Below are 23,375 nucleotides of genomic sequence, written 5' to 3' on the forward strand. Positions count from 1 at the left end.
ATACAAATAGAGTAGTCCAACGGGCAAGAGCCCAAACAACAAAGCTATACAAAACCAACACCGTCTCACTCACAGCTTCTCATCTTTCTCCTGCTCCAATCCCTTCCCCTCAAGGGTATTCCAAGCCCACTGATAACTACCCAAGAAAACAGCCCCACCAATTCCAATCCAAGCAACACGAGGCCCAATCCCGCGCCAAAAAGCGCCAAAGCCCTCCTGCGCAATGCCCCTCACAATATCCTTAACCCGAATCGGCCCGTCAAAGCCACCATCACCACGCCGGGCAAGCATCACCCGGGTCTTAATAACGTCAAGCGGCGTAGTCAATCCCGCCGCAATCGCACCAGCGACACTGCCAAACATCGCACTAGTCGAAGCGGGGATTTGCTCCTGCTTCATCATACCCGTGACGGCGTCCTTTTGCCGGAGATACCGCTGAGCGTAGTTCTCCTTCATGGTCTCCCACATCGTGAATTGGAGGACCGTGAAGGGGATTTCGCGCGCGATCGTGATTCCCGCGCCGCGGTACAGTTCCCGGAAGACTTGGCCGTATCCGCCCTTCGAGGCTCGGGGTGGGGAGCTCGGGCTGGAGCCGGGGATGATGGCATTTGTGCCTGCGGCGGGGATTGTCGGGGTTGTGGCGTGGCGGAGGGAAAGGATGTCCTTTAGGGCGAGACGACTCGAGCCGCCGAATAGACCGGCTTGAGCGCGTTGCTTGATGACTTCTGTTGGGACGCGGACGGCACAGGCGGCGATTTCGCCGAGGGAGGAGGCGATTGAGTGGGTGAAGATGATGTGGGTGCGGGAAGCGGGTGCGGAGTCTGGGGAGGGGAGGAGGGAGCGCTTGACGCCGTCGTAGACGATGAAGAAGGATGCGGCGGAGGGGGCGGAGCCGAAGAGGACGGATGGTAGGCCTGCGTAGATTCCGCGGACTGTCTGGCGCAGTGTGAGTCGGGAGGTTTGCGGTGCGGTGTGGTCGCGTGCTTTTTGGAGTCGGGTTTTGATGGTGTCGAGGGGGTAGAGGGAGCAATCAACGGTAAGACCGGCGACGGCACCGGACTGTATGGAGAGTTAGTTCATTATTTGTTAGGGTAAAATTGGAATTGAAGGGTTGCTGTCGTACAAGGAGGGATCTCGTCCAGAGGGAGGCCGGTGCCTGTCCCTCGGCTGGTTGGGACATGATGCGAGGTGAGATGTGTGATGAGAGTGGGAGTGTGTGGAAGGTACGTTTTCTACCGAGCAAGCATGCTGTGTTTGCCAATTAACGGTATCAGGAGAGGGAGGATTGAAGTAGAAGGTTGGTCTTGGAGTGCCCGGTGAAGCGCAAGAATGCCGTGAGGAGAGCTCCGCAATTGACGCAGATCCAGCAGTTGCAGTCAGGCCATTCCGATACCGCCGGACCGGACTTTGACTATTGGGCCGATCACTGGAGAACCACCCCAATTCTGTTTAATTCTTTGAGTACTAAAAGCAAAGCCTCTTCTTCTTTTCTAATTTCAAAAATACAGACTGTATATTGGTATATTCAGGGAAATATCTACTGAATTGGGTTTCACTATAAAAAACAGAGAACCCACGCAAAGGCCCAGCCACCAGAACATGAGAGACTCGCAGAAAGAGCCCGTGTTGGACAGCCCGCCACATATCTAACAAGAACAAGATGATAATCTAATACTGGACAGCTGGGGCGGCGAATATGCTTCGCCAACAGACCCGAGTCTCTCCGGAAAACGCCCTGGGAAACGCTGCTTCACCGTGGTACTCGGCCGTTAGCGAAGAAAACTAGCGACAAACAGGCAGGGGTGTGTTCAGATCGCACAAAATTAGTCGGACACATAATATGGATAATGAGTATGGAACAAAATAGGAACAAAAGCCACATAAGTGTCAATGCCATTTGCAGTGAGCGTGTGTCCTCAGATCACCCCGAGAATGGGGGGGCCTCGGTTTGAGGACGACCGCATGGCGAAAGGGCGAAGAAGAGAGCATTCTGCGTTGGGTTGTTGGATAGGGGAATATGCACAGTTGAAGAAATTGATACATAGATGGTGAGATTATTTAGCCTTGGCACCTTTACTGGCAACGGCGGGGCTCTGGGAAGGAGGCTCGAGAACGTGCTTGTGGTTTGGAGCAGGAGTAACTTCTCCGGTGCCATCTTGCTCACATGTCAAGATGCTGCGCACCCAGTCATCGGCGAGGACTTCATCCAATGTCGCTCGCTCTTTCGGGTCGACCTTGAGCATTCGACCAATGATGAAACGACTTTCCCGCGGCAAAATGCGGAGGAGTCGCCAGGGGCCCTTGATGACCTCCTGTTTGGGGGCTGGCTGCGGAGCACCCGGTGGCAGAGGCGGGGCCTCTTTGCTAGTGGTTCGCGTGGGTTTGTTGTTTTTGGTGCTTGTCTGGCTAGTCTGCTTCTGGGCTTCGATAGGGCTATCGCTTGACGTTGGCGACTCAGGCTTCTCCGAATTGTCCGACTTGGTACCATTCTGCTCCGCCGCAGGGACAGAGAGTTTGGCTGGTGGCTGAGAAGTTGGTCCATTTGAAGTGGGAGGGAGCTGCTTCTGCTCGAGCGGTTTGTCTTCATGGACAGTAGATGGGAGGTCGGGGCTAGACTTGGGCCGGCGTCGAGGATCGATCTCGGGAACCGGTGTGCCAGGCGTGGGAGTGGAAACGAACAATCGGTAAGAATTGTCCGTGCTGCGCGGCTGCTTCCACGGGAAGCGACGCAAAGTCATACAACAGAAGATGATCGCCAGCGACCAAACATCCGTGGGGCGCGGATCGTACTTCTTCTCATCATATACCTCGGGGGCCAGGTAAGGATCCGATCCCACAATGCCCGAGGCCGGAACAATGTCGTTCTCAAAGGGGTAGCGGAACACAACTGCACTTCCGAAATCAATCAACTTCATGATACCGCGATTGTTGACGACCACGTTGTCCAACTTCAAATCCCGATGGGCTAGACCCATTCCATGCAGATAGGCAACACCGCTGAGGATCTGTTTGAACGAACACGCAATTTCCTCCTTGCTCATCTTGCCTGTCATGACGATCGCAAAGAGGTCGAACGGAGCATACTCCATCACCTCGTACCAGTGCTGTCCTTCCTGGATGATGTCGAGGGTCTCGATGATATTACCATGGTGCAAGGTGGAACCAATGCAGAACTCAGCGGTAACCTTCTTGGAGTACTCCTTCAAGCTTTCCCAGCTGTGTCGATCCCGGAATTGTTTGACGGCGAAAGTGACACCATCGCTGTTCCGCTTCAAAAGTCTCACTGAGCCACCCGCTCCAGAGCCAAGGACCCGACCCATTTTGCCGTACTTGGAATTCAGCCCATGGTCATCGGCAAAAGGAACATTATCCGGGGCCATTTGATACGGGGTACTTTTGCCCGAGGACCGACTTGACCGTTTACCAGATGTAGGAGAATCGGGGCGTTTGCTACGGTGGCCCATCTTGAAGAACCGCTTGAGCTCGGACATTGAGCCGTGGTGGCCATGGCCATGACCACTCTTTTGGTCGTGGTCCTTTTTGCTGCTTCCAAACATGCTCTTCTTGTCGCTCGACTTGGTGACATCGCTTGCACTGGCGGACCGTGGTGTCCCCGGGCGAAAGGTCCGCTTCGAGTCACGACTTCCAAAGATGAACCGCGGATCTAGCTGAGCAAGATTCTTCGACTGTGGGGGTCGCTTACTGCGAGCGTATGGGTCATCAGGCTCGCCTACCGGTGTGATGGTGCCGGGTGGCGTATGGGAGTCGCGCGGGGTCGGAGGAGGGCTCTCTTCTTGAGAGGCGGCATCATTGCCAATGAAAAACTGGGCGCGGTGCTTCGGCAGAGAGGTAATGATACCTGTAGGCTCAGAGGCACCACTCTGTTTCATGGAGAGACGGTCGGTGGACCCAGGTCGTGAGGACGGGGCACTTTGGTATTTGCCATTCTGGTCGCTAGAAGATACGGGAGGTGATGTTTCGGGGGTGATAGCCGATGCCTTGGCATTGCTCACGGCGTTCAGCGATGCGGTGCTTTCACCGACTCGGGATTCACGGGATTGGGTGACGGCGGGAGTTAGGGGAGGCGACTGTACAACGGAGGCGGGGGGAGAAACATGAGGTGAAGTCAAATAGGAGCCAGGGCCTTCTCGAGCACTCCGATCGCTTGACTCTCGCGACGCAACCTAGAGGGGAGGATGCAAGTTAGCATCATTGACCCTGGAATTGGGGTTCTACCAGGCTGATAGGGCTCGCAGGTAAGAGGAATCCGAAGATGCAGATGAAAAGTTCTTCCGCCCATGGCTGGATTCGCCACGGGATTTGAGAGCTTCCATGATCCAGGGTAAGGTGGGTGAAACAATGCAAAATGGATGCGAACATACCCTCGAAGAAGGAAGCGACATTGGCTCGAAGGAGAAATTATTGCGTAGACGAGACTCCTGAAGCTGGGAGCTCTGCAAGCTCATGGCCAGCGACCGCAGTTCCTCTTCGTCGGTCTTTCTGCGAGAGTCGGTCGGAAATTGGTCCGGTTCAGGAGTTGCCTGTGCGTGAGATGGTTCGATCTCCTGCGTGACGGAGGAGAAGCGAACTTGGCCGGGCTGAGATCTTGACTTGGCGTCGGAGTCACCGGTCTCCGCTTGAGCCGGGATCTTGGCGGGGGAGTGCATAGTGGGCGAACCTGTCGAGTTGGAGCATGCGGAGTCAGAAGGGATGGAATTCAAGATGGGGAATATAATGTGGGGTTGAAAGGGAGGGGGGGAAAGGGGGTAGTTGTATCAAGACCAAGACATACCTGAATCCATGTTGGAGTTGAAGTTGGAGTTGGCGCTGGGGTTGCCGTTGACGGTTGAGGGCGAATGGGTCTGTTCAGACGTCATACTCATTCGACACCAACAATTCGGGACCTAGTGGGACGGCATGCCCCCTCAAGGATTTGAACTGCGGAGAGGGATGGTGGAAGGTGAGTTCTCTCTCTTTTTTTTTTTTGTCGTGAGGTGAGATCGAAGAGTTGGGGGAGAAAAGCCGGAAGCAGGAGAAGTGCAGGCCGTTGATTACGTGGAGGCAAATCTTTTCTGTAAGTTTTCGTTTGGCCGAATCCGTGCGATAAGCCCGCGACGAGAATCTCCGAAATCTCGAGAAGAGGGAAGAGGGGTGAGTGGAGAGGGAGAAGAGAATGGAAATGCGTCAATCAAGTAAAAAAAAAAAATCGAAGTAAAAGAGGAGAGGAGAGGAGGAGAGAGTAGAGGGGGAGGACAGAAGAGAGAAGAGGGGTGTTGGAGAGTCTGGACTGGCAGTACTCTGTAGGACTGGGAACAGCCAAGAGTCACTCTACTAGAACTTCCTTCCCTCTTCAGCTCCCTCCTCTTCACATACAGACTACTGTTCTCATCTACTCTACTATCCTATTTGGTCTTAATGCCCTCATGATCCTCCTCTTATTCATCAAAGAATCAAGATCAAAGGATCTAATATCTCGGAAGACCGCGGAGCAGCCGAGTGAGGAGGGGGACCGGGCCTATGATGTCGACCTCGATGACCGTGCCGACTTCCCGCGAACACCACCTGCGCCAGTCACTGGCTGCCTGGAAGTGCTCTGGAAGATTACCTGAATCGGTCTAGTCTCTCTCAGAGCTCATCATTCATTCTCATCCTTGTCATCCTTACCATCGCAGCGACTATCATTCCGTCCAATCTTACCAAGCAGTACAAGTTACCATCCCCCACCATCACACTCGTGCCCAGCCATTACAGTCACCGGGTGCCATCAAGTTGACTTGGCACTCGGCGCAAGGAATTCCATTCCATTGCTCCGTGTAGTTTCGATCGGAGGATGGCCATGTGCCGGCCTGCGTGGTCACACAGCGCCGGACATGCATCCACGCTAACTCCCCAACCAGGTATGGCTACTAGTATGCATATTACTAACCAGACGTAGCTGTAGGACTGCGTAATTCGTTCACCGGGGACTTTTGAAGACTCATAACTAGTTACGATTCACATCCCTGCCCGCGGGGCTCTGATCCCCGCCGACCCAGTTTCTTGCCGTTTCTGGGTCCGGGGTAGCTGCTTCAGGACGACGCATTCCTCCGGCATTTGTCGGAAAGGAGACCGCCTATATCGACAAGATACCTAGGTAGGTATCTCGTCATGCCAAGATGCCAGGTGACTAATAGTATATCAATTGCCCGTTGCATGACTACACGCATATTCAACTTGTAGTAGGAGTAGCCTTGGTGACCATCCAGATCATGATGTTTCACTATGAGAAGCCGTTTATAAAGTGATACACTGGCCTTACAACAGTATTTTACCTACACCCTGGAATGAATTGAAGTAAGCCTTGAAGCCGCTCTGTGTTTCAGCATGCTCTCTTAATACTTATGCCCAGGTACACTTCGAGTTCAAACGCTTGGATTTGAAATTTGCAAAGTATCTTGTTTAATCGGGTACATTATGTCTGGCCATAAAGTATTGTATCCTCCCACTGCCCAGTTAGACATAATAGGACTCGAAGTTCTGAAGATCTTCAAGCCTCCAACTTGAATTCAAGTTTGAAATTAAATAGTACTAGTAGTTTGGGTAGTGGCGGAGGTGTACTTCCTTAGTATCCATCTCGACGTACCCTTGGGGGTATTATACATGGACTACGACTAGTAGTACCTACCTAGGTAGGTATTTAGCCCCGAAGATCGTGATACCAATGACTTATAATCTACATTTCCTGCTTACTGTAGATTCAAGAATGGATAATATGACTGGCCGTGCCAGATGTTCCATTGTATATGCATACATCGCTCGAGTCGCATGCATCAAATGATCAGGTATATAATACAGCAGGGAGCATGTCCTTTTTCGCCCATGGATGAGAACGCCAGAAAGACCATAAAAAGAAAGAAAGAAGCAAGACACAGCCAAGGATAGCCGGATCCGATCTGCACAGTGTTGCCGAGCAGACATACTAGGACCGGCCAAGCCGTGTTCGTGGTGTTACAAGTCGAACTCAACCCCACCAATACAAGATGCCATCACCCCGTGATCATGGGATGACCTTGATACCAATGGACTTGGCCTGCGAGATGACACTCTTGCACAGGCCCTGCAGGCTCAATCCGGACAATCTGGTCTCGGTGTGCTTGATCTGGGCAATCTCGTAGATATGCTTCAGAGAGATCTCGCCACAGGTCTCGTGGCCAGGACGCATAGAGCCGCGGAGGCGGTTCTTTCGGGGTTCGACACAGGCGGCGTTGAGCAGGAGGTAGGTGGTGGTTGGAGTGCGCAGATCAAAGGCAAAGGATCGGTCGGGGCGGACGGTGACGCGCGCGGGGATGGGGACGCCGACATTGATGTGCGCAGTACGTGCGTTGAATTCCTAAAGCAACCCATCTGTCAGTAATCCTGATTCCGGCCATCATATCCAAGTGCATCGATGGGGGATTTGGAGAGGTAGCTCACCTTGCAAAAGTCCATACTCTTAACACCCTTACTACCCAGGGCCGGACCGACGGGGGGACTGGGACTGGCTTGTCCAGCCCCGACGATCAGCTTGACGAATTGATCCTTAGCTAACACGTTCTTGGCCATTGTGGAAAGGGATTGAAGGGGATGAGGGTAGTGTCTCTAAACCAAGCGGAGAAGGAGAAGAGCGGCGAGTTTGGCTGAAGACGGAAGATTTTCCTAACCGCGCGCTGATTGGCCGAGAATCCACCAAGCGAGCTTGCAAGCGCCGTCATCGCGCTTCTCTCTCTGCTTTTTCCCTTTTCTCTGGTGACTTTGGAATTGGATAACTCAAAGGAACAAACTAAGATTGTTGTTTTATTTTTATATCTACTTTCTCGTGACTTTTATCCAAAAAAAAAAGAGTATCGTTGGTCCTATTCGTGTTTGTCACCTCACTCGGGCGGCTCCCATTCGCATCCGAGCTAACCTTAGGAAACTCTTGGGCCCCGCGTCGATCTCCCTCACCTCCCCTTTCCCTTTCTCTCTTCTTTTTTTCTTCTCTGATCGCTACATCCATATTGAACCTTTTTTTTTATATCTCCGACCTCCCTTCACAATGAACTGGCTCAAGTCAACGTATGTTATTCTCCAATACTTCTCATTATGTGGTGGGGCAACTAATCATCAATGCGGGCAGTCTTTCGGCGGCCGTGGGTACGCAAGAACCCATCTATGGCCCTGATGCCATCCAGTCTGTCGCCCAGCAGGCTCAGGAGACCCCTCACACTGTCCTCACCAAGGATGATTTGCGCTGGAAGGCCTACCAATACACCAATGTCGAAACCCAGACCTTCTACATCATGGCCGACAACGGTACATTGGTTATGGTCCAGCTGATCTACAGCAACATTGCGTAAGTTGATCGGATGCATTTCCACCACTGTCAATAGGCCCATGGCTTTATATTTCATTCTCGGGACATAACTAATTGCTTGCGCTATCCTCCGAACCGTGTAGGGGCATCCATACTACCGCTCACTTCAACACCAAGATCTTCAACCTCGAAGGCGACGGCGAACACATCTGGAACACCAACCCTCTCTCCAACATCATTTTCGACGAGAAGATGCTTTCCTTCGCTGCTGATAACCTGGCCATCACCCTGAATGAGGAGGGTGACTCATACTCCATCAAGTCCACCGTCAACCCGGATAGCGTCGTTGACCTCAAGATCACCCGCAAAGCCCCCGGCTTCGCTGTCGGCAAGAACGGCACCTCCTACTTCGGAACCGACCCTAAGAACCCTTGGGGCTCCATGACCCATTCCTTCTGGGCCCGATGCGCCGTCGAGGGTTCCATTACCACCAAGGCCAAGACCTACGACCTGGCAGGCCGCGGTGTTTTCATCCCAGCTCTGCAGGGCATGAAGCCTCACCACGCCGGTATGAAACATACACATCTATGCACACAATAATCGACTTAAGCTAACACATTATAGCTGCCCGCTGGAACTTCCTTAACTTCCAGACCCCTACCTTCTCCGCTATCATGATGGAGTTCACCACCCCCCCCATCCTACGGCTCGACCAAGGTCACTGTCGGCGGCATCCTCAAGGACGGCGAGATTATTTACGCTGGCGCCGACAACAAGGTCACCCACACCGCCACAGAGCAGGACCCCGAGAGCGAGTGGCCCCAGCCCACCTCCATCAAGTGGGAGTGGTCCGGCAAGACTGCCGATGGTCAAGACGTCACCGCCGAGGTCGACGGCCCTCTGGGCAAGCGCCTGGACCGTGTCGATGTGATGGGTGAAGTCCCCGGATTCATCAAGACCATCGCCGGCAGTGTCGCCGGTACCCGCCCGTACATTTTCCAGGTATGCTCTCCCCTCATCCTGCCCTCTATCATGCATACTTTGAACCCCTCTAACTCTACTCCCAGTACTCCCCCAAGGAGAAGCTTTCCCTCAAGCTCAACGTCGGCGGCGTCGAAACCGTCGAGGAGGGCATCCTCTTCTCAGAGTCGACCTTCATCTCCTAAATCCGATAAAGGCAGCCTCTCTTCACGACCTACGTACATAGGAACATCACCTCATGCAGGGACTTGTTGGCGTTTTTGTTCGAGTCATTCTACATTACACTGAGGGCAGTCGAGATTGGCTCCCGCGTGAACCAGACATTCCACAGATTGTATACTGGATACTTAATGCTATTAACTAAATTATTTTACGAGATTTCGCTGCTCCCACTTGGACTTAAAGAACTCTTCTATTATGGCGCGTTGGATGCATATTCCACACCTCTTTGAAGAAGATGGAGACACCAGTAGAAATGATACACAAAGAGTAACCTTGGAATGTGTTAAGAAATTATTATGTGGTAAGGGCATATAGCCTCGAGGACTTCTAGGATATAACCTCTGTACAAACACCATTCACGATAAAATACATCTAAAATTCACAAGAGAAATGAAAAGAACAGAAAAGCATCCGCCAGCGGTCTTTGGGGTATAAAGTGCATGCAATATCCCACGGAACCATAGTCAAGAGGTGAGCCACCTCAACTCCACCCCTTGAAAAAGATAAAAGGATAAACGAACGAACGAAAAGACAGAAAGAGAGGGAAAGGGAAGGGGTCAGGGTGGTTAATTATCAACCATCAGCTGCTCGCCCTCATCTAGAAGAGTAGTAACGCGAGACAGGTCTCCGATCATCTTGCGGCCATGACCAACCAACAGCAGCTTCTCGGCATTAGCAGGGAGACCCAGGTAGGTGGGCGGCTCACGCTCGGGCAGGTTGTTGACCCAGGCATTGAAATCACGCATGCTGGTGCTGCTGGGCAGAACCAGAAGGTGGTCCTTTTCAACACCGGAGACTAGCTTGTATTCGTCCTCGAATGCGGCCGCGGTAATGAAGTTGTTAACCAGGCCTTCGAGTTGTTGATAGTCACCCAGATCATCGATCTTGCCGCCGTACATCTCTGCAATGAGTGTGCGAATCATCTCCCAGGGAAGTTTGTTGGGCGCAACGTTGGAACGGCCTTGAGCGACGGTGTCGACCCAGTGGTCAATGATAAAGGCAGAGCATTCGTACTATTGAAGGAGGGGTTAGCATTGTGTAAAAAGGAAAAATAGAAAGTATGACAAAGGGTACTTACGTCGCTGTCGTTGAATTCCCAGAAGCCCTTCCATCCGAGATTGGGCGCGTAGCGGAGGCGTTCTTGGACCACGGCGTGGAGGAAGGAGAGCAAGATGTAGACTCGAGCCTTCTCGACAGGAGCCTTGCTGGCACGCTCGGACAGGGAAGATAGGGAGTCCTTCATATTGGCGCGCACACCAGCAGGCTGCTCGAACATCAAGACGCGCGAGGCACGGATCAGATTGACAGGAATCTTGGGGCTGGATTCCATGGAAAGGAAGAGACGGAATTCCTTATGAGGCTTGAGAGAATCCAGTCTCTTCTCGAGACTCTGGAGCCAAGAAGGAGCGAGGTGAACGTTTTTGACAAGAACCCAGTTACCCGTCGCGGCAGCGTTGCTGATGGCCTTGTCGGCACTCTCGAGACCCTCGTTCGAACCCATGGCAATGTTGGCGCATGTTGCGTTTGTTCGTTGAACCAGGGCATCGACCTTGTAACTAGCATCGAAACCAGGGCTGGAGCTGAGGGAAATTGGCGTAGTAGCCGTGACTTGATCGACGACATCCTTCAAGTCACCGCTGCCCTCAAATAGTTCGCGGCCAAACACAGCCTCGATGAAGCGCTCGGCAGTAGGAACAAAGCGGTCCATACGGCAAAGCTTGACAAGCAACAAGGATCGAAGTAGCTGGTCAAGTTGCGACGTGCCTTCATCCCAGATTACTGGAACGGCATTCTCTGCAAGCTCTTCGGTAAAGAAGCGATCCCACTGCTCTTCAGTAACATTCGCAAGGTGTTCCTTGAAGAGAGACATGTTGTTCAATCTGCTCATCACTTCGTCACGCGTGGTGCCAGTGGTTGAGAGATCGGCGTCTTCGACAGATTCGTCCAAAATGCGATCGAGGATGGTCCTGTCCATTGGGAATGGTGTTGCCTGGGCGAGAAGAATTGCGAGCGTGATGCGGTCTTTCTGGACGAGACCAAGGGATGTGCGTTGGTAGGTGGTAATGAAGAGGTCTCGAATGATTATCTGCACGCGCGCAGAGTGGTCCTTCTCTTGTGCAAGACGTTTGTTCTGGTAGAGAACAGAGTTGAAAATGTCCACAAAGTATTGGAGAGAGAACTGGTAGAAGTGGTTGATGTGGTGAAGCTGTTCGAGAACCGCAAAGACAGCACTGCAGGCTCGGGCAATAATGCTGTACTGGTTGGTGACACTCTCCACCTCGGACATGACGCCTTCAGTCTCCGACATCTTCTTGGAGATCTCCGCGGCCTCCTTCTTGAGAGTCTCAAGGGTCTCGATGACATTGTCATCATCGAGAATATTTCCACGAGACTCGTTCAGTGCCTGCAACAGACGCTTCTCGAGTTGACGAAGGTGAACCTTGAATTCACCTTGCATCTTGACAAGGTTGTTACGACGCTCATCCACGTCCGGCCGCTCGAACTTCAGAACATCATTCAGTGATTGGGTCTGTAAACTGCTCTGTGTGACCGTAAAGTTGACAAAGGTTGTCCTACTGCAAACATCAGGGGGGAATGTAGCAGACGGATCTCTGGTGGAAAGGAACAATTTGAACGATGGCGAGAAATCGATTTCTTGCTTTCCGAGTTGAATGAGGACACGGCCACCGGTCTTCTGGTACTCCTTGTTGAGAACGTGGTTGAGAATCGGGTCCAGATGCTCCGCATCTTGGATGAGGATGGGGTTTCCGAAACGCAGGGCGCTCTCGAGTTGCTTGACAAAGGAATCATCCAAGAAGCTAGTGACAGTGAGTTTGCGGTCATTGCTCTCCTTCTGCAGGAATTCCGTGACACGGCCAGAGGGATCGACGATCAAGGGGTATCTGTTGAATCGTTTCAAGACGATGGCGTTTTCGGTGCAGAGATCATCGACGGGAAGAGAGTGTTCTTGCCACGACAGGCGCTCATCGGCATTGGACAGGTATTCCGTAATCGGGTTGTGTGGCTTGAATTGGATGCCAGATTGACCCAGCTGGTGCACCCAGTCATCGATCATCGCCTTACGGAACTGTTGATCGTAAAGACCAGCATAGGCCAGGAACGCGGCCGCAATGAGAACATCGCCAACAAGAGTGCTGATTTGAGTCTCGAATGACTTGCTGCCATCCTCCCAACGCACTCGCTCGGAAGCCAGACTGTCGAGCAAGCGAACACTTCGGTTGACCTTGAACTCAACTCGAGACATTTCAGTCTTGATCTCCTGGGTTTCGCTGATCAAGGAAGCGTATTCGGCCTTGTAGCCTGCAATACTGCTTTCGAGGCTCGTGATGGTATTCTCGATGGCTTGAGCCTCGGCCTTGGTCTGAAGAGCCTGTTCCTCCAGAGTATCAACCTCCTCACGCAAAGGACCAACACGATCCAAAATTGCGGAGTAGTTGACCTGCGCTTCAACCCATTGAACGAGGGGACCACATGCCTTACTGGCACGGTTCACCCGCTCGTAAGTGAATTCTTCCTTGGACAGATACTCGTTTTGCATCTTGATGCGGTGGGAACGAGTCATCTGCTTCTCGTTATTGTAATGAACGATACTAGCGATGAAGTCCTCCCTTCGAAGAATGGATCCGACAGCCTTCCAGTCACCAACTACCTTATGACCAAGTAGAGTACAGACTGCCTCCATGGCGAGTCTGACACCAGCTGGGGGATTGCTCATTGATCGGACCTCAGTGAGGTGCTGACGCTTGATGCTGCTGACACTCTTCTGTGCTTCTATGACTGCAGGCTCCGCCCGAGCCAAATCTCCCAAAACAACCTCCTTTCGCTCAGCAACCTCCTTCTCCTGCTTCTCCAAAGCGGCCTGCACCTCTAGGGAAGTGTGCTTCCGCTGTTCTGCTTCCTGCTGGTCAGCGACCATGCGCTGCAGCTTCTCATTTGCCTCGGCATCCTTTCTCTCCAGTTGAGTCTTCTTCTGAGCCAGGCTGGCCCTCAAATCGCTGACCTTGTCGACAGTGTCACGAAGCTTCTCCAGACCAACATTCAAGTGACGCTGTTGCTCCTCGAGATCCTCACGTTTCTCGTTAAACAGCTTGACGTATTGAGCAACAAAGTCAAGGTAGTGGCGGGGAGTGAGGAAAGTAATCCGGCCTTGCTGCTTCTGCAAACGCTGGTTGAAGCGGTGAAGAGAGTGGTGAATGTATACCATAGAGTTGACCACCGTATCGCGATGCGAAGCTGGCAATGAAAGTTCACGGTATGCCACTGGGATGCTGTCAGGCGAGACGAAGTTGGGCTTGTCCAAATCAACCGACTGAGTAAGCTCGGAGCCGACCTGGAACAGCGCCTGGTCAGACCAATCGCCCATCCAGTTGAGGACACAACGATTGAACAGAGCGGGACTGGTGGCTGCCTTCGACGAGAGGCCATCCTCGGGTGGATTCATGGTGAATACAACGTGTAGGTTCTTGACAATTTGCTGGGTGAACCACTTGTATAGCTCTTCTTGGGAGTCGAGGAGCAGGCCTTGACGTTGAGCACCCTCTCTGCAGGCCGTCATCAAGGAAGAGAACTCATCGCCTTCAAAGAGACCAGGGACCTCGGCGTTGGCAAGCAGCGTGTTCATGCGCTCCAAGAAACCGGAATCAAGGACATTTGCCTCGTCCATGATGAAACAAATCTTTTCGCCCTTGCAGCCTGCCCGACGGAGTACACTTCTTAGATCATCGTCGAAATCCTCAGAAGAATACTTTCCGTGAACCTTGATTTGGAAGACCTTCAATCCGTTCATCCATGCAACGAATCGGGACAATGTAGTCTTTCCACTACCACTGACACCAATGAGAATGAGATGACCCTGGGGCTGGCGGAAGACTCTGTCAATGCGGAGCGCATGCTCGAGGACGTCATTGAACAGCACCAAAGGGACATCAACTTCCTCCTCACAGAATGTTCTTAGACGAGCCTTGACAAAGTCACGCAGGCGTTCTTGTTCGACTGGAACATAGTTCTTGGATAGCCAGTTCGAGAACAGGATCGGACCCTTGAGTGCCTCCACGTCGTCAATGTTCGGGAAGTGTTCCAATGCGATACGGCGAACGGCATCGGCAGTCCAGGCTCTCTCGTCTTCGTCGACCAGACGATCCTGGAAGAGACGCAAGGCCTCATGGGCCCAGATTCGTACAAGTCCTTCAACACTCAAGGTTTCAAGTGGCTTGATAGCCTCGTAGAGACCACGAACCCAACGCGTAAGCTCACGAGGAGAGTACACATAGTGGGGCTGGATCTTGGGCGTGAATCTTGTCTGAGATTCGAGATAGAATTGAACCATAGCCTTGGTGAGGGCTTCGGAGAATCCGCGAAGTAAGGGCAGAATCTTGAGAACCGCCGAGTTGAAAGTACCATAGATCTGGTTGAGCGAGATCTCACCGGGGTAATCAACCATGATGAGAGGAGCATGGCGCAAGAATCGCTCGCCCATTGGAGTACGACCGGCATCAGTAGGAGGGTTGCAAGCACCGACGAACTGGATGCGGTCCAGGGTAACCCATGTCTTATCAGTGGTTCGCCAGAATCCATTCTGCTCGACAAGTTGGCGCAAGAAGGAAATGGCTCGCTGGGTTCCGTAGCGATCAGGCGCGGGCAAGTTAATTTCGTCGCAGAAGATGACCAACCAACGACCGATCTGGTTGGGAGACATGACCACACCATTGAGTGTCTTCTTATATTCACAGTATTGCTCAAATGTCTTGATGAGAAGATCGGGGGTCGTAGCACTTGAGAAATTGAGACCAACGACCTCCATATTTGGCAATTTGCGCAGAGCGGCAAACAGCGTCATAGTTTTACCGGAACCAGGAGGACCGCACAGTAGCAGTGGCTTATGCTCAGCAAGCCAAGAGTACAGGACATCCTCATGGCGAACAGTGTCCACAGTAGGAATAATGACGTCGGTTTGAGTGACAGAGTGGGTATTGATATCAATCGTAGGGACCTGATCCTGCCAGCTTGTCCACTCTGCCTTTGGAAGAGTCACGTCGTAGTCAATGAGCGACGAATCGCTATTTGGTGGAAGATCACTGGTTGACAGTCCGGTGACAAATTGACCGAACGCTTTGCGATCGGTGAGTGGGCAATCACCAGTGAACGACCAGACCAGGGTGAGCAAAAGCTTCTTTGAGATATAAGATTCTATTTGCTCGGGATCCAGAGGGAAGTCAACATGCTGGATGTTGTATTCCAAAACATTGCGGCAGGCCTTGTTCAGTAAGCTAAACAAAGTGTTAAGGGCACGAATGTCTGTAAAGTCCATGATATGGTTGTATTTCTTAGCCTCCTCGAGGGCCTTGGGCAGGAGATAGTCGCTTTCCAAGAGCTGCTTGAGGATGGTTGAGAGGGTCTCTTGTGTAGTTGTCGTGCGCGCCGCGGCCAAGCCAGCAGGAGCACTGTCGTCATCCAGGTCCTCGAAAGTCTTAGTTTTCAAGCCTTCGACGTAATTGGTAATCATCATCGCAGGAGTAACAGTATCGGCATTGAACCAGACCATACCGCAACGACTGACGGTAGCGAGTGTTGCGTACTTCAGAGTCTCGACTTCGAACATGATGCGAACATTTGAGGGGAGGTTCAAACGTTCACCGTTAGGCAAAGTCAGAAGTTTGTTGTCATCCAGAACACTGTTCAAGTTCTCAACCCATTCGGGATCAACATCGCCATCGAATACGATCCAGTGGCGCTTGCTGTCTTCGCCTCGAAGGTTGTCAACGATCTTGCGAAGAATACCAGTGAAAAGACCATCGGTCCACTCGCGAGTAGTGCTGTCTAGGTTACCGTAGAGAGCTTCCTTGGACATGACCTTAGAGTCGATGATATGAGAGACACCGTCGATACCATCCACCTTTTGCATGGCCTCCAGCAGGATCTTCCAGGCAGTGGATTTACCAGCTCCTGACTTTCCAACCATCATCACACCGTGGTGAATGGTTTGGATCTGATACAGTTGCAGGGCCTTGGTGACCCACATTTCGCTATCGACGTAGTGGTTGCCCTTGCCGGTAGCGATTTCACGGATCGCATTGGTGAGCTTCTCGTAATTCGCAGGCACATAATCGACGCCGGGGAAGTCCTCTGTCTGGATCTCAAGCATGCGTTCAACATCCTCTTGCACAAGTTTAGGAGCAATGGTTTCTCGCAAACTTTGGACGATGATTTGAGGCTCGACAATCTCATCTGGTCCTAATTCACCTCCGGAGCTGGCAACGCGTGCACGCTTCAGACCACCGGAGCTGACAAGAACACTCTTCAGGGCACGAAGACCGAAGTCATAATGGGCCTGCTTGGACAATTTAGACGCACAATGGTCGAAGAACGGAACTGTCTGCTTGGATAAAGGCTTCGCTTGCTTGAAACCCTGGGAGAAGAGCATGACTTCCGCAATGAGCTCCTTGTCGGGCTTGGACATGGCGACACTGCGGAACAGCTTCTTCAAGTTGTCTGGGAGGTTTGATCGGCCTGCGTAGCCAGGGTTCATGGTAATAAAGATACCAGTATTGGCATTGACAGCCAAGCGCCGTCCAACAAGCTCGATTTGATTGCTCTCGTCTTCGTCGCGCGTTCGGAGACCGATCTGGATGTTTTGAATCTGCTGGGAGACAGCAGACAAGATACGCTCTTCCAGACGGTTGAACTCATCGAAACAACCCCAAGCACCAACCTGGCAGATACCCAGGAAGATACGGCCCATGGCTTGGAAATCGAAAGTGTCGTCACAGCAGAACACAAGGGTAAAACGACCGAGCTGCAAACCAAGTGCCTTGACGGACTCGGTCTTTCCAGTTCCGGCAGGACCGTAGGGAGAACCACCGAGCTTTTGGCAAAGCGCCTGGGTGAGTGTAAGGAAACAACGGTCGGTAAGAGGAGTGCGAACAAGACGCTCTGGGACACCCAAGTACTCAAATCCATAGTTGAGCTTCGCATTCGCCATGTGGACATACAGGCGCTGCAGGAAGTCACCCTCTGCTTTATACACGTAGCGCATCTGGAGCAGCCAGAGATGGTGCGTGGGCGCCGTCGCATTGGATTCAATGAGCTTGGAGATGGTATCTCTCTGGTGGACGAATTCGGTGATCATGTGTTCGCACTTCTTGCGAGCAATGGCATCAAGATCGCCGAGAACAGTGGCGGCCAGTAGATCAAGAATCCTGACCTCGGCATCATATAGGGCAGGGAGGTTCGTACCGCCGTCTTCCAGAGACTTCTGTACCGAGTTGGTCCATACCGCTTGGCTGGCAAGGACGACGATCTGGGCAGGGTAGTTGGCGAGGAAATCGCTGAAGGCTGTACGATCAACCTCCGTTGCGTTGTAAAGAGTATCGAACTGCTCAACGGCTTCAGCGAGGAGCTCGGCGAGAGTCAACTTCATGTTGTTCTCCAACGCGGTGAGCCAGTCGTTGATTCTTGGAGTCTTGAGAAGGTTGACTTCCTTCTTCAGGCGAACCTCTTCGCCCTCCTTTGAGGTAAATCCAACAATGTTGTTGTCATCATCCATGAGGAGGCCTGATAGACCAGCGAACATCTTTTTGAAATGCTTGGCAACTCGGAAGATATCATTGCTGTTACCAATGATCTCCAGCAAGTCCTCATCACCAACGAAGTAGAATCGAGGGAACGAAACACGCTCGCGCTCCAGATATTCACCAAGAGCCTTTTGGATTTTGTTGAGCAATTCTGCCAGGCGCTCGAGGGACTTCTGGACGCCGTTGATCGCAAGAACTTCCAACACGAAAGGAGACTTGTAGACCTTCTTCATCACAGCGAAGAATTCGGAATTGATGTTCTGGAAGCGGCTGGATTCGAGAGGCAGGAGATGTTTGATATCGGCGTTTCCGGTGAAGACACCTTCCAGGTAGACCCATTGTCTTTGCACGTCGATCCAAACGTCGAAAAGAACGTGGACACGGTTCAACTTATCTTCCCAGGCGGCAGCTTCTTCTTCAAATTCTTTGTAATAGGGAGAGTTCCTCATGGCTTGCAAGGAGGACAAGTTCTCACTGCACTTGGCAAATAGATCGTCGAATCCACGGATCAGGCGGCACTTGTTCTGATAGTTGACCAAATCCAGCGAGTAGGTTTGCCAAGTCTCTCGGACTTGCTTTAAGAATTCTTCCAATGCCATTTCACCGGTAGCCTGAGCGAGGATGCTTCTGATGATAGCATCGCTTGCTGTGAGTTGTAGATCCCAGACCCGACCGAGAGTGAGATTATTCAGGCCGGGTCGTTCTCCGGGCTTCAAAGCCTTGAAGATCTTTTCCCAATGTCTATCCTTGACAGCCTCGGACTTCAGATCGGACAATGTGCTATTGGCCTTCAAGAGTCCTCGGAGAACGTTCTGGATGTGCTCAAACGCAGCATACTGTCTCATTCTGCTTGGCATCTCCTTGGTCATCTTGATCAAGCCATCCAAAGATTGACGGATCTTGCGGGGTTGGACGGAGGCCCACAAGCTTTCACGAAGATCCTCAAGACTCTTCCAAATAGTTGCCAGTGCAGCCCAGACTGACATAAAGTCTTGAACCTCCTCAAGGATGGCTGGGAGGGAGGATTCTGTGCTTGCAGGGAGATCGAGAGCCTCCTTGGCTTTGGAAACCATCTCAAATTCAGACTGAAGAGACTCCAGGCGAGACTGGAAGGAGCTTAGGGTGCGGGAGGCTTCGTCGGGTGGAATGGTTCCGGAGACAGGCTTTTCATCATTCCACTGCCCAATGATTTCAGCAATCTTGTCGCCAATGACTCGGTCTTCGGCGACAATCTTGGCACGGAGAGCATCGGTTTGGTCTTGCACGATCTTGCTCTTCCGAGTTAGAAGTTCATTGAGTGCTGCCCATTCACCATCGACGTTTTCAACGTGAAGCCAGTCACTGGGGAATTGGTATCTTTGGCGAGAGAGTGTAGTTTGACCTTGGCGGAAAAGATCGACCTCGGGCTCCCACACACGAGTCTTGCGCTTGCATTGTTGCACGATTGTGATGAACGACACAGCATGTGCGGTAGAAGAGGCTTCCAGGGTCTGGCCCTCCAGATCACGGCGAGCAGACGCGATGTCCGAATGCACTTCGCGCATACGGCCACCGAGCTTAGCACCAAACTTCAGCAGGATCTCGTGCTGCCACTGGTCATACTTGGCATTGACCTTGGTTTGGACTTGCTCATAGTCGATTCGAATGTTACCGAAGGCCCGGCTGACTTCAGAGGTGTCAAAGGTTGCACGGCTCTTTCTGATTTCCTGGAGCAGCTGGAGCCATTGAGACAGGTCATCTCCCAGGATATCATACACCTGTTCGGATTGCAGATCCCAGAGAGACTGGAACTGCAACCATTTGTCGACATATTGCGAGACATCCTTCAATCTAGATTCAATAACTCCATAGACTTGGTTGAGTTCATCAGTGCAGAGCTGTGGGAGATCCGCAAAGCATGCCTCCGACTGACGAACGGCCTGGACATCGATAGAAATCTGGTATCGGGAAGCCTTGATCTTCTCGAGATTACAGATGACTCCCAGCCAGTTATCAAAGTGCTCAAACCAACTGGCACGGGCGAACTGTAGTGGAGGGTCGAGGTGTAGAACCTGGTTCTTCATAGAAATCTCATGGAAAAGTTCCGGGAATTCTATTTTGTAGATTGTAGCCTCCGGTTCGACGACAGCGATTTGTGAATGGAACGCACCCGCTTCCAGGTTGCGAGATTCCTGGAAAGTGCTGATCCATTCACGCACAGCACGATGAAGTCTCTCTTGGAAGATCGTCTGGATCTTCTCGTTCAGCTCGGAAACCCAGAATTCCAAGTTGACATAATTCTCGAGGTTGAGCTTATCGACGGCGTTCTGGATAGTCTCGAGGCGTTGCTTGAATGCTGCAAAGTCATAGGGGCAAGTCTTAAGCTCAAGGATAGACTTCTGGATGCTTTCATTGATGGATGACAGAACGGCTGTCTTGGACTGGAGAACGGATGCCGAGCCGGCGAACTCGCGAACGAATTGAACGTGTTTGCTCTCGGTACGGTTTGGCATTGTGGTATCAATGGCGCCATTGGCAAGTGCGGATTGTTTGACGTGGAGTTCGTAAGAGTGAACGAATGACTCCCATCTAAGAGGAATACCCTTCGCGACCATAGCTTGGGAATCATTGACATAGCCATTCAGGAGAATAGCAACATCAGACATTGAGGCGATGGTACGATTGGTCTGCAGAAGGGTACGGACACTTTCCATTAAGCTGATTGCGTAGGGGTAGACACGCTTCGCTTCCTTGGAGATATTGCTCACGGCATGAGGAACCTGGAAGTTCAACCAAATGAGGTTTCGAACCTCCTTGAACAGGGCAATGATTTGGGCATCAAAGTTGACAGTCAGCTCCAAAGTGTTTCCAGCGGCGCGGTTGCGCACAATATTGAAAAGGCGGCCGGAAATCGTGATGTGCCGTCTCTGGACATCCCAGAGCCAAGACTCAAACACCGGACGGGTGTCAAGTTTCTTGCGGAACAGACTGCTCTCAGCTTGCAATTTCTCTCCTTCAGTATGCAAGTGCCAGTCCTCTCCTAGAACATTCTCAACTTTGCGCATGTAGCCGTCAAGTTGTCGCTCGATCTGTCTAGCCCAGATGATGGCACCAGACACAGGCGGAAGATCACGCAATTGGGCCATCGCGTGGGCCTCAGAATGAGCATACTGGTGCTTGAAGCGTTCATGGAGAGCTGAAATATCACGTTTGACATTCTCGATAAGCTGCGTTTGATATTCTCCAATCGCACCACGAATCTTAGGGCGAACGAGAAGGGCGTTGAATTTGGAGAAAACGCGGAACATCTCGTTAGCGTTCTTGGCGGTTGCAAGACGGTCACGCAGGCGTGCAATGATTGAGTTTTCGACTCGAGATGTTCGCTCGCTGTATCCGATCTCTGCCTGTTCCCAGGTGCGAGCTCCTTCTGGAGAAACATCCAAAACATCGACATTCTTCAGGGCGGCATATGCCAATGTGACCTCCTCCACGGCATCCACATCGCCAATCTCCTCAACGATGATAGCCTCGTCAGAGTCCACGCCAGCGCCGGTCTCTGCGGGCGACAAGTTCTTCGGGCCCAAAACGTTGATGATGGTTTTCTGGAGCTGCTCGTGGTTAACCCGGAAGGTATCAATGTACTTGAGACGCTCGCGAGTCTTGTCGTGTCGAGCATTGATTTTGATGGGGATGAACTTCTCATTTCTGCGTCTTGTTGATTCACGAGCAACGTTGGTGAATTCCTTAAGATTCTCGTCCCATGTCCGCCAGATAGCCTGGGTGATTTTCATCAGTGACCGAAACTCGCGGTAGTCGAGGTGAAGAACATCACGACCATTAATCAGATCATGGATCTTCTTGTCAAGGTCCCCAGAAATGGACTCAACAAGTGACAAAGCACGCTTGATGGGGTAAGGGCAGATCTTAAGCTTCTTGTTCAGATGAGTGAAGATCAAGCCCAGCGACTCCTGCACCTTCTGCAGAGAGGTAGCAGAAAGAAGCTCGTCCAGAGGGAAATCGCGCATGAGCTGATTGTACTTCTGGACCAGCTCAGAGGCATCTTTCAGCCCAGTATCTGCCACGAAACTGAGAGTGGGCTGATATCGCTTTGCGTGGCGCAGAATATCCATAGTAAGGCGCACTCCGTCACTTGCTAGTTGTCCTTCGATTCCTTCCAGCGCAGACTCCATAGATAGCCAGAAATTGACTTCTGGCGCAGCAGACTCTCCATCGGGATCCCGGGACATCTTGGTGATGGTCTGGATGGACCGAATCCAGCCATTCACAGTGTTCTGAATACTATTCGTGAAAGCACTGCTGTCCAAGACAGATCCTGGGATCAGCTCCACAGTTGCTTTGATGTCCTTGGCTTCAGCCTCCTTCAGCGCAGCTTGGACGACTTCGTGAAGCGGGAGGTTCAATGCCGGAATCTCGACATTTTGTTGCAGGTGCATGAGACCCAGCTCCAACTCTGCAAACTTCTTCTTTGTGCCTGGAATTCCGGTCTTCGCTTCCGTGTCGCCTCTTGGCTTCGCTCCGGTGATCGTCTCTTGGTTGCGAGTATGGGCTTCGAAGTAGGGGCTGAGACCGTGGTGGAGGATCAGGTGCAGGATTTGGTAGGGTGACATGGAAGCTCCTTGCTGTGACGGAGCATTGTTGGGGGATGCCAGACCGGGGAAGTTCATCACTTGGATCTGCGATGCAATCGGGAGGGAGGGGTCGATAGAAGCAGGACGTTTGATGAAGGCAACGGAACCCACGGTGGTCGAGGCGGAGGATATCTCAGAAGATAGGGTATAGACATACTGCACTGAGTCTACAAAATAGTATCGTTAGATATACCATGTAGGTAGTATCATTGGATCTCGGGATCCGACTCACCTGAACCCTCAGCTTCACCGTTTGTCTCCTCCGCGGCTGCGATATCCTTCTGCACGTAAAGCGCAACTTGCGACTCGGAGGCAAAACGCGTACATCTTTGCGCGGTTTCGTTGTATTTAGCAGCAGAGAGCAAACTCCCCGCGCTTTCCAGCTCGGACTTCAGAGCGCCCAGTGTCACCTGGAGCACATCTGTCAAGTACTGGATCACGGTACCCGAATCGACCACAGCAGTCGTGTCCGTTGTCGGCACGCCATTTGGCACGCCGGGGATGGCGACCTCCATATTTGTTTCGAACTCTATAGCGATAGGGGCTGAGAAATCATGGACGATTCAAAGAAGCGGAGCGCGATCGGAGCAGAAGATTAAATGTTGACGGGAGCTTGTCGCGTCGAGTGGGAGGGAGGGAAGA

General features: G+C 52.0%; 6 protein-coding genes across 6 annotated transcripts; 2 read left to right on the top strand and 4 right to left on the bottom strand.

The window, feature by feature from the left end:
* Nucleotides 1-69: 69 nt before the first annotated feature.
* On the bottom strand, nucleotides 70-1,180 carry N7533_003129 (putative mitochondrial carrier protein (Pet8); the record flags this gene model as incomplete). The annotated part of the gene is made up of 2 exons (XM_057099779.1): nucleotides 70-1,059; nucleotides 1,124-1,180. The coding sequence occupies 2 exons, from the start codon at nucleotides 1,178-1,180 to the stop codon at nucleotides 70-72; spliced, it is 1,047 nt and encodes a 348-aa protein (XP_056964915.1).
* Nucleotides 1,181-2,054: 874 nt separating this feature from the next.
* On the bottom strand, nucleotides 2,055-4,667 carry N7533_003130 (uncharacterized protein; the record flags this gene model as incomplete). Its single annotated transcript, XM_057099780.1, has 2 exons — nucleotides 2,055-4,184; nucleotides 4,383-4,667. 2 exons carry the CDS (start codon nucleotides 4,665-4,667, stop codon nucleotides 2,055-2,057), a joined length of 2,415 nt encoding a protein of 804 aa, XP_056964916.1.
* A 756-nt stretch (nucleotides 4,668-5,423) lies between these two features.
* N7533_003131 (uncharacterized protein) lies at nucleotides 5,424-5,609 on the top strand (the record flags this gene model as incomplete). Its single annotated transcript, XM_057099781.1, has 1 exon — nucleotides 5,424-5,609. The coding sequence occupies one exon, from the start codon at nucleotides 5,424-5,426 to the stop codon at nucleotides 5,607-5,609; it is 186 nt and encodes a 61-aa protein (XP_056964917.1).
* A 1,427-nt stretch (nucleotides 5,610-7,036) lies between these two features.
* N7533_003132 (mitochondrial 54S ribosomal protein uL11m) lies at nucleotides 7,037-7,581 on the bottom strand (the record flags this gene model as incomplete). Its single annotated transcript, XM_057099782.1, has 2 exons — nucleotides 7,037-7,369; nucleotides 7,453-7,581. The coding sequence occupies 2 exons, from the start codon at nucleotides 7,579-7,581 to the stop codon at nucleotides 7,037-7,039; spliced, it is 462 nt and encodes a 153-aa protein (XP_056964918.1).
* A 472-nt stretch (nucleotides 7,582-8,053) lies between these two features.
* On the top strand, nucleotides 8,054-9,477 carry N7533_003133 (survival factor 1 family protein; the record flags this gene model as incomplete). The annotated part of the gene is made up of 6 exons (XM_057099783.1): nucleotides 8,054-8,073; nucleotides 8,135-8,350; nucleotides 8,455-8,879; nucleotides 8,936-9,028; nucleotides 9,108-9,313; nucleotides 9,379-9,477. The coding sequence occupies 6 exons, from the start codon at nucleotides 8,054-8,056 to the stop codon at nucleotides 9,475-9,477; spliced, it is 1,059 nt and encodes a 352-aa protein (XP_056964919.1).
* Nucleotides 9,478-10,080: 603 nt separating this feature from the next.
* On the bottom strand, nucleotides 10,081-23,248 carry N7533_003134 (uncharacterized protein; the record flags this gene model as incomplete). Its single annotated transcript, XM_057099784.1, has 3 exons — nucleotides 10,081-10,527; nucleotides 10,593-22,900; nucleotides 22,966-23,248. 3 exons carry the CDS (start codon nucleotides 23,246-23,248, stop codon nucleotides 10,081-10,083), a joined length of 13,038 nt encoding a protein of 4,345 aa, XP_056964920.1.
* Nucleotides 23,249-23,375: the final 127 nt, after the last annotated feature.

The sequence above is a fragment of the Penicillium manginii genome (genome assembly GCF_028828005.1).
Source record: "Penicillium manginii strain IBT 31320 chromosome Unknown utg000002l:1.0-5564898.0:1.0-5567710.0, whole genome shotgun sequence".
Taxonomy (NCBI): domain Eukaryota; kingdom Fungi; phylum Ascomycota; class Eurotiomycetes; order Eurotiales; family Aspergillaceae; genus Penicillium; species Penicillium manginii.